The sequence below is a fragment of the Vulpes vulpes genome, chromosome 4 (assembly GCF_048418805.1).
Source record: "Vulpes vulpes isolate BD-2025 chromosome 4, VulVul3, whole genome shotgun sequence".
In the NCBI taxonomy this organism is placed as follows: Eukaryota; Metazoa; Chordata; class Mammalia; order Carnivora; family Canidae; genus Vulpes; species Vulpes vulpes.
The window spans coordinates 62,718,773-62,728,092 of NC_132783.1; the positions used below are offsets into that span (position 1 = coordinate 62,718,773).

General features: G+C 44.5%; 1 protein-coding gene across 9 annotated transcripts in view; it reads right to left on the reverse strand.

Moving 5' to 3' along the window:
• Nucleotides 1-9,187, reverse strand: part of MTR (5-methyltetrahydrofolate-homocysteine methyltransferase) — a 105,045-nt gene extending 95,858 nt beyond the window's left edge. For 4 of the 9 annotated variants that reach the window (XM_072755903.1, XM_072755906.1, XM_072755898.1 and 1 more), the window contains exons 1-4: nucleotides 8,730-9,187; nucleotides 5,340-5,554; nucleotides 3,023-3,082; nucleotides 1,457-1,546 (exon numbers count right to left, since the gene is read on the reverse strand). In XM_072755903.1, coding sequence (XP_072612004.1) covers nucleotides 1,457-1,546; nucleotides 3,023-3,082; nucleotides 5,340-5,554; nucleotides 8,730-8,763 — 399 coding nt within the window. In that variant the 5' untranslated portion in view covers nucleotides 8,764-9,187. Of the gene's footprint in view, nucleotides 1-1,456; nucleotides 1,547-3,022; nucleotides 3,083-5,339; nucleotides 5,555-7,902; nucleotides 8,044-8,729 lie in introns of those variants that run through there. The other 5 variants (XM_072755905.1, XM_072755899.1, XM_072755904.1 and 2 more) reach the window with 3 other exon arrangements.
• Nucleotides 9,188-9,320: the final 133 nt, after the last annotated feature.

The window sequence follows — 9,320 nt, forward strand, 5'->3', positions numbered from 1 at the left end:
AGGCAGCAGGAAAGCCAAGAATCCTGGAGAATTGCTTTTAGCTTCTTCTCTTAAGCTATGAGCTAACTGGTAAAAATGGGCAATCTCTTGGACATCTGGTAGGTCAAAGAATAAGCTGATGCCATTAAAAACCCTGTTAGTTCGAAAAAGTAAAAGCTTCAGAGGCAAGAGACCTGAGTTCAAGGACCAGATCTTCTCAGCACCTGCTTGGGCAGTTCCCTTAGCAACTTCTCTGAGCCCTGATTTCCTTCACTGTATAGTGATTGTACTCAGTGGTTCTGAACTTTTTGGAGAGGATTATCAACCTCTTTAGAATTCAGTAAAGGTCTCACTAGGAAATAAAAAGTAAGCACACATAGAGTAATGCTTATAACTTAAAGAGGTTCCTAAGCCTCCTGAAACCCTTTCCCATAGCAGGTTGGAAGGTTCTAGACTTGCAGTCCTCAGGACCCCTTCCCAGATCCTATGCACTGTGGATTTTCATTATTTAGTAATTAAGAAACCAGAATATCCTAAAATAGGAGTTGGCAAATTCTACAGCTCCCAGGGCAAATCTAGTCTGGTCCAGTTTTATAAATAAAGTTTTACTGAAACACAATCAAGCTCCTTCGTTTACATATTGTCTATTGCTGCTTTTGCACTACAGTGAGAAAGTTGAGGAGATGCTGTATATGGCCAACAAAGCCTAAAATATTTACTTACTTGGCCCTTTAAAGAAAAGGTTTGCCAACTCCTGCCCTAAATTACATAAAACTAATCATTTTCCCTTGATAACCCAAAAGACATGAGATTCCCACAAAGTCCCAACATCATGAGAGAAGACAGAGTTGTGTTGAAACAGAGGCATGTCTGGAAAAATCCCACACAGACATTACATGGAGTACCCAGAGGAGTAAAATTCATAATAAAAGCAAGTAATGATGGTGGTTTCTGGGGCCTAGGGGCTGAGAAGACGATGGGGAGTGATTATTTAATGTCATGGGTATAGAGATTCAGTTTTACAAGATGATGAGAGTTCTGCAGATGGAAGGTGGTGATGGTTGCAGAGCAACATGAATGTACTTAATACCACTGAACTGTATGTATGCTTAAAAATGGCTAAGATGTCAATTTTATGTTACATGTGTTTTGCCACAGTTAAAAAAAAAAAAAATCTGCCACCCAGTACATAAAAATGGTGCGCACAGAGCCAATCGTTATACCTTTATCAGCAGCGGCTGCACAACAAGCTCATTTTCACTTGGTCACTTGCCCGCAAAAGAAACCAGTTAGAAAATGAATGGTCTGCTGTATTCATAACCAGAAGAGAGATTCAAATGTTTTTTTCCAGGCTGACCACAAACAGACAGCTAGGCATTAGCCTGACTCTGCAACTTCTGGAGGTTTTCTCACTAGCAACATCAATGCAGCAAATGCTCAGGAACATCTTAGAGATATGGCAAAATGGAACTCTTACCAAGTGTTCGAGGCCATAGTCAGCTTGGGCAACATTAGTGCTACTAAAAGTATTTGTTTCAATGATATCTGCCCCGGCCAGCAAGTAATCCTGCAACGAGATAGTAATATCATTTGCTCTGGAGTTTTAGAACTTGTCTCTCCACAACAGACACGTCTGTTCACCACCACCACCACCACCACCACCACCACCACCACCACCACACACCTTGTGACCAGTCACTGAGCACAGGCACTTCAACTAGGGGCCAGAGATGCAGAAATAGATAAGTGTTTCACAGAAAGGAATGTGGTGTAAATAAACAAACGCAGAGCTTGAATTCAGATGAAGTTCATATGCTAAGCCGTATGAATGGAATCAAGTTCCTTAAACTCTGAGTTTCGTTTTCCTCTCTGGAAAGTACTAGAACCCAACTCCACCAGGTGGCTGTACAATGACACAAGTAACACAGGTTCTGGCCTAGGATGGCACTTTCCAGTCTCAGCACAATTTGATCCCCACTGGCAACCGCGCTGTCTCCGAGAGCCCAGGTCTGCCCATAATTGTCTCGGTCCCAATCTGCTGGTCCATCTGAGCCAGATCCGCACTCCTCCTAGAACCCTGAGGATCTTGGTGCCTTCCGGTCCTCCCTGTTTGAAACCTGTCTTCCTCCTTTTGCCTTTTGGACAACACCTTCTCAACCTTAATCTGATGAACACCCTGGAATCTCTCAATTCCCTTGATCGTCCAATAGTAAATTAACCCAACCCCTCCCAAAGAGATAAACACTGTTTATAGATTATCTGGGAAATGAAAACCAAGATTTACACATATTTATAAGTGACAAACATTCTGAATATCCACCAATTAGAAAAAACTGGAGAAGTGAAAATATAACCATTTTGTAACATGCTTTGTGACAGCTAAAAACATTGTGTATATCTCCATATACTGACATGGAAAGATCTCCAAAAGCATTGTTGAGTAGAAACCAAAATTGATTGAAATGTAAAATATGAGACCAACAAGTTTAAAACATACATGTACACAAACAGTTGTCTTCTACAGATATTTTTAAAATCCCAGTATAAAAACTAGATTAAAATATAAGTTAAACAATGTGAATAGTAGTTAAGTCTTGTTATTGTTATGTCCTGGTTTTGATTTTCCCTTTTATGGCTTTCTATATTATCTATTTACTTCTTTTTTAAGCACTAAACACGTATTCTCTTTACAATTAGATAAAAAAATTTAAATTCAATTTTCTCCAATTTTGTGTAGATTTGAAATTTTCCACAATATATAGTTTAAAAGGTGTTTCTTCTAGCTTTTCATCCTTTACATCCTATGCCTTTTTTCCTGGCTCAATATCCCACGCCTAAACCCTAGGCAGGACAACCCTCAATTCCAATCCTACTCTTGCTAATTTAAAAAAATGTGTGATATGAGGCACGCTGCTGAATTTCTCTGCTCCTCACTTCTGTCAGGATTAGAGGAGGATATTAAGGACAGCATTTCTAGAGGCTAACAGAGGTTTTGAATTCAGTTTTGTGACAGTGATGCCACTAGAATGCCCAAGGCACTCACCTGTCCTCCTTGAGGCCAGCTCCCACAAACGTTTCCCTGGGCAGAGTCCAAGTTGTGGTTCTGATAATTGCAAAATGCATTTCAGCAACAATCATAGGGAACTTTGGGGAGAAAAAAAGTGTACTACGCAGAAGTCCTGAAGGGTATAGGCCCAGGGCCACACTTGAAGGGGCAAGAGGCAGATGGGGGGGTGGGGTGACCACAGACACAAGCTTCTGCCTTCTCTGAGGTACAAGGATGGGACACCTAGGGTTTGACAGTTTCACTCTTTACTGCCAAATTTAAAACGTAAGAGTGGGAGTCAGGGTGTGGAAAGAAAAAAAATAGGGCCACTCAGTCAGTTGTCTGGGTCATCCAGAGCATCCAAAAGCAGAACTTCATGGGTGGGATTAGCCTGCTATATAGTTGTTCAGCTAGTAGGTGCCATGTTTAATAGGAGATGGATGTCTTTGAAATGAATGTCTTGGCAACCAAAAGCTTAGAGTCAGGCACCTACATTACAACCAGAGCAGCTTACTGTCATTACATTACAAGTATAACTTGGACAGTCCATTAAAATTAAACATCAGGGGATCTGATTTATGTCATGTGTGAAAAAAAAGAAAACCATTCTGTTTCCTTTCTTCATCCATGAACACAACATGTTCTCCAGTTCTCTAGAAATGGGACACCCAGGCAGACTTTATTGTATTTACAGCCATTTTTGCTTCATGGACCTATCATGGGAACCTTGTTGTTCCATCTAGATGCCTACCTAATACAAAGAGTAAGGATTCTTTCCTTTAACAAATATTTACTGAGCACTTCCTGTGTGGGAGATAATGTTCTAGGCAGTAGGGATTTGGTCGTGAAAAACAGGCATAAATTCCTGCCCTGCGGAAGCTTCTAATCTAGTTATAACCTACATGAATAATAATGATGAAGCCACAGGGCATGATAGTTCACGTGATTTCATCAGCTGCATTATACGAAGTGTATTTGTAACCATACCAAGCAATTCATACCCATGATGACGTTCCCAATCTACAAGAGACTAGGATTTTATAATAGGATTTAATTACATATTCTCAAGGCCTACCAGAAAAACTTAGTTAGCATTCTTCCTGCAGAATCACACCTTTTCGAGGACCAATTTTAAATCTTCTAGTACCTAGAATTCCCATTATAAGCAAAGGCAAGGCATTCTTTGCTTTTCTTTGAATGAATGCCATTCTGCATCTTACCTAGAACAAAGTCTTGACCACACAACAGAATGATCCTTTCCATTCTTGATGGATCAGTCAATCACAAAGTGATTTGTTCAGGTGATGTACCTGGGTGGCTCAGTGGTTGAGCTTTGGCTCAGGTCATGATCCTGGGATCCTAGGATTGAGTACTGCAGTCCCACAGGGAGCCTACTTCTCCCTCTGCCTATGTCTCTGGGTCTCTTACGAATTTATAAATAAATAAAATAACAAAAAAGAACCTGAAACACCTGTAACAATGCCCTTCTCAAGAAAATAAAACTTTCTCCCTTCACTGGTAAATATGCTTTGTCCTTCCAACTGAATTCAAACCAGGAAAACAGATTCAACCACTTAATATCTCTTCTGGTTGTAATTCTATGAAATTCTGATGACAACCTATCAAACAATTCCATTTTGTGTTTATTTCCAATTTTTTTTAAAGATTTTATTTATTCATGAGAGACACACAGAGAGAGTGAGAGAGAGAGAGAGAGGCAGAGACACGGGCAGAGGGAGAAGCAGGCTCCATGCAGGGAGCCCAACATGGGACTCTATCCCAGAACTCCAGGATCACGCCCTGGGCTGAAGGCGGCGCTAAACCACTGAGCCACCCAGGGATCCCTATTTCTAAATTTTAAAAATCTACTGCCCCCAGTTACTTGTTCCTGATTTATGTTGGCTAACTTTTTATTGCGTGAAAGAGCATGGAATTTCAAGTCAGGAATCCTCCCTAACATCAGGGACGTTCCTTAACCTCCGTGATCCTGAACTGCCAAATCTACAAAATAAGAATGAATAACAACCACCTTTGTAAGGGCTGCTGTGGTGACTTAAAGTAGAATATGTGACAATCTCAATTTGTCCAAGATTTTTATGGTCTTCCACTGGAGTTGAACTGCCTTGAAAGCACAAAAACTATGTTTCTCATCTCCTTATCCCAAATGCTCATCACAGTGCAGGACCTGTATTTGATATCCAACACCTTCTTTGTGAATGAATCATTTCTTTCTTCTGTATCCTCCAAAGCTCTTGGTACAGGAAGTGGCTCACAGAATAATGGATAAGAACAGAAAACGTGGTGGGTACTGTACCTTATGGATTTGGTAAATGACATTGGGTTGAGTTATACTTAAAATGTCATTGTTGCCTTTCAGTGACCTGGCATGATCTTGAAATTCGTGACCTCGGAAGTCTTCTTCACTCAGCTTGTGCCGCTGGATCATGGTCCCCATCCCTCCATCCAGTACCATAATCCTCTCCCGCAGAATGGCTTCAATCTCATCCTGCAGGCTTTTCTTCACACTTGCTTTAAAGAAAGTGAAAATCCAACTTTCAAAATCAGGGGAAAAACGATGTATGGAGAAAGTTTCTAAGAATACTGGAAAGCCACAAAATTGTGCTAACTGGAGTCCCTGAGAATTTCTAACATTGAGCCTCCTCCTTGGTTCACTTTTTCTTGGCTACCTTCAACACAGCTCACATCTGCTATCTAAACCTTTGTTTTAGCTCCAAATCCTTCTCCATCTGTAGGAGATTCCACAATCCTGTCCAAAGAAATCTTTTCTTGGGAGCTCCAAAATTCACCCTCCTCCACCTCATAATCCTCTTACAGCTTGGACTCTATTTGCCTTCCCTCTGCACTTACGGAAGAGCACTTCCGTACCCACTGCAGGTCTGACGGTAGAGCACGCCTCTCTTCTCGTCCCATTTTCATAAAGAGTCTAAGCACTTTTCCATGGGTCCCTGCTGTAGTCACTTCTCAGTCCAGACATATGAACTGTTTACTATTTGCCATAAAACAATCCCACCCCCACATATACAAATTCTGAAATGATGTGAAAGGAGTCATCATATATGCAAGAGATCAAAGCTTTTTTTTAAACTCTAAACAAAACATCTGATTTTTAATTAGAAATCTGACAAACATATTCTATGTGGAAGACTAAAAGTCCAGAAAAACCTAAATTAATATTGATAAAATAGAAAGACGTTGTTTGTCCCACTAAATATTATAACATACTATTAAACTATATCCCTACAAAAATAAGGAAAAATAAAATATAGAATATCTTCATTATTTTAAAGTAGGGAAAGACATAGACTCAAAAAGCTCAACCTGTAATATTAAAAAAAAAGATGAATTTGGTTCCATAAAAACTAAGGATTCTTATGAAATGAAAGTCACCAAAAAAAGAAAAGAAAAGAAAGTTACCATAGACAAACATAATAAACAGATTATGGCTTGGAGGAAGATTCTGCAATGTCTAAAACTGAAAGGGACCAACAGTCATAATGTACAAGGAACTCCTATAAAGACACAGATAGTCAAGGGAGGGGAAAATAATACCCAGCAACTATATGAGGAGATGCTGAAACTCATTAGCAATCAGATGTGAATTAAAACGAGATGATACCTGTCTACACCCAATAGATGGGCAAAAATTAGGAGACTGGATAATGCTAATGAAAATCTGAACCCAAGTATGCTTGCTGGACAGAGCCATTCTGGAGAGAGGCCTTAGCAGAACTTAGTAAAAAATTAACTACGCAGAAAACCCAGCCATCTCAATCCAGGATAGATTCCCCAAACAAAATCTCAGATCCATCGAGAACATGGAAGAGGATGTTCATAGGAGTGACACACTGGAGAGAGTGACAAGTTGGAGACAACCTCGGGAAATGGCCACGTAACATGTGGTGGATGCTCCTGGGGAGTACTGCACTGCTACACTACGAGGATGTAATACTGAGTCCAAGAGTCAGGAATTGGTAACTACCAAGATACGATTTATATCAATTAAAAATACCTACACAGACAAGAGTACTAGGAAATGTACGAATACATGGCAATATGGGAAACAGGCTACTTGTGGGACCAAGAGAAGTGTGAACATCAAGTGACATAAAAGGAGATACATAATAAAATGGGAATTACATGCATTGAATACAAAACTCCCCCCACCCAAAAGGAGGCCCTTAAAAACTGACTGCTTCTACATGGTCCACATGCTGATTTACCCTTTAGGGCTTAAGATTTCCCTTTTAGGGAAACTAAGAGGCCTTCTTCCCAGATTTGTTGGTTTTAAGTGTTCACTGTTATCCTTATGTATTCCCCAAGCTTTTCCAGTAGGGGGTTATCTTTCCCTGGTTTCTAATCACCGCTGCCCCCTCGAGAACCTTTTCATAACAGTAAGTCACCTTAACAATTCTCATTTCCCCTGGTAAGGTGAGCAGTCACTGAGGGCCCACGAAGGGCAATGATAACCAAAACACCTTCATATTTATCTACATATCCGGTTCACTGTGCACAGAACATTCCGTCCAGTTTACCACTGACTAATCAGGTTCTTAAAGGGCAGATTCTCCCCAGTATCTCTCACAGTGAAAACAGAAGTATATTGCTTTGCATTTCCCTCATTTAGCTAAGGCACTGTGCTGCTGATATATTTAGATGAAAAGGAAATCATGTATTTCCTTTTTTAATTAAATGGGAAGGCAAGAAGTCATGAGGCAGAGATGTTATTCAAAGAAGTACTAGCTCTTCTTTTACGGCAACAGTGACAAAGTGTTTCTGTCACATTTCCACTGGTTTCAAGCACAACTTTACCAGTCCCATATCAGAACCCTAGAATATCAGTAGGGTCACTAGCTCACCTCTGATAAATGCCCTTCTGAGTCATGAATTCGGTGTTCGCCCGCGGCCCAAGCTGAACACCCTCCTTTTGTCGCGGCCAGCTACTGTTTTGTCCTTATGACTGATTCTCTTCTTTCTACATTTCCTACGTCATTCGTCCCGTGTTTTTATGGGTATGCCTGACCCCAAGTGTTAACCAGGGATGGCCTCAGAGACCCAGCGCTCGTTAGAAAGCTGAAACGACTGCCAGTTCTTGGGCTAGGCCAGTTTCTTCTCGGTGTGGATCTCAGAGCCACCCGTTTCAGAGCCACCTGAGATGACCACTCCCCATCACGACCTACTACCTGCCCATTCTAGTGTCTCCCTGCACACTGCAGTCTGCAGAACTACTGCTGTGCCCCGCTGTGCCAAGGAAACGTTCGCATAAGTTTTAGACAGTTCTTGTCTCCCAACAGATGAGGAAACTCTCCTTGGATGGGCACAGCAGGGGCTCCACAAACGCGTATTCAGTAACAGCGTTAGCTCAGGGCAAACTCCCGCGCCCCGCAGGAACGCGCTGCCCGCCCCGCCCCTGCTCGGCCGTGAAGAGCGTGTGTCGGGGCGCGCGGAGAGCGCGGAGAGCGCGGTGCTCCGCGGCCGGCGGCGGTCGGTCGGGCTGGGGGGGGGGGGGGGGAGCAGGTGCGGGGGGAGCAGGTGCGGCGGGAGCAGGTGCGGAGGGACCAAGCGGCCCCGCGGCGCTCCTCGGCGCTCCTCCGCCCTCCCGCCTGCGGGGGAAGCCCCAGGGATTCGGAGCCCCGGGCAGGAGCCACCGAACCACCGCATCCCGGAGCGCGGGCGGCAGCGTTACCGGAAGGCGTCAGCGCGGGCAGCGCTGGGGACATGACGCCGAGTCTCCTCCTCCGCAGGCCGGGGGCGAAGCCGGGAAGTCGCACTCCGCACAGGACGGCACGGCCAAGAGCGACGCCGGCCGGCGACGCGGCGCCGGCCCCGAGGCCCAGGTCGCCGGAGCCACCGCGGGTCCCGGGGCCCGCCGCACACCGCACGCCGCGCGGGCGCCTCCCGTGGACCCGGGGCGGCGCGGCGGGGGCAGGCGGCCTCGGCCTCCGCCTCCGCCACGCTACAGCACGTGCTTTCTCCCCGCTACCCGGCCTGTCCTCGGCGCGGGGCTGGCGGCCACGCTCGCGCGACCCGGGGCCGGCTCGCGAGAAAGGCGCGGGCTGGACCCGAAGAGGAGGACGACGCGGCGCCCCGGGCACGGGAGCGAGGACTCAGCCCCCCGGGGCTCTGGGACACCTTACGACGCTGTTAGTTTCTGCGCTCACTCTAGCCTCTGTGCGGGAGGTCCCGCCCCTCCGGCCTGTGATTGGTCAGTCCGAGCACGTCGCGGCTATATTGGTCGATCTATTTCAACCAATCACCTGAGGGCTCGCCCCACGGC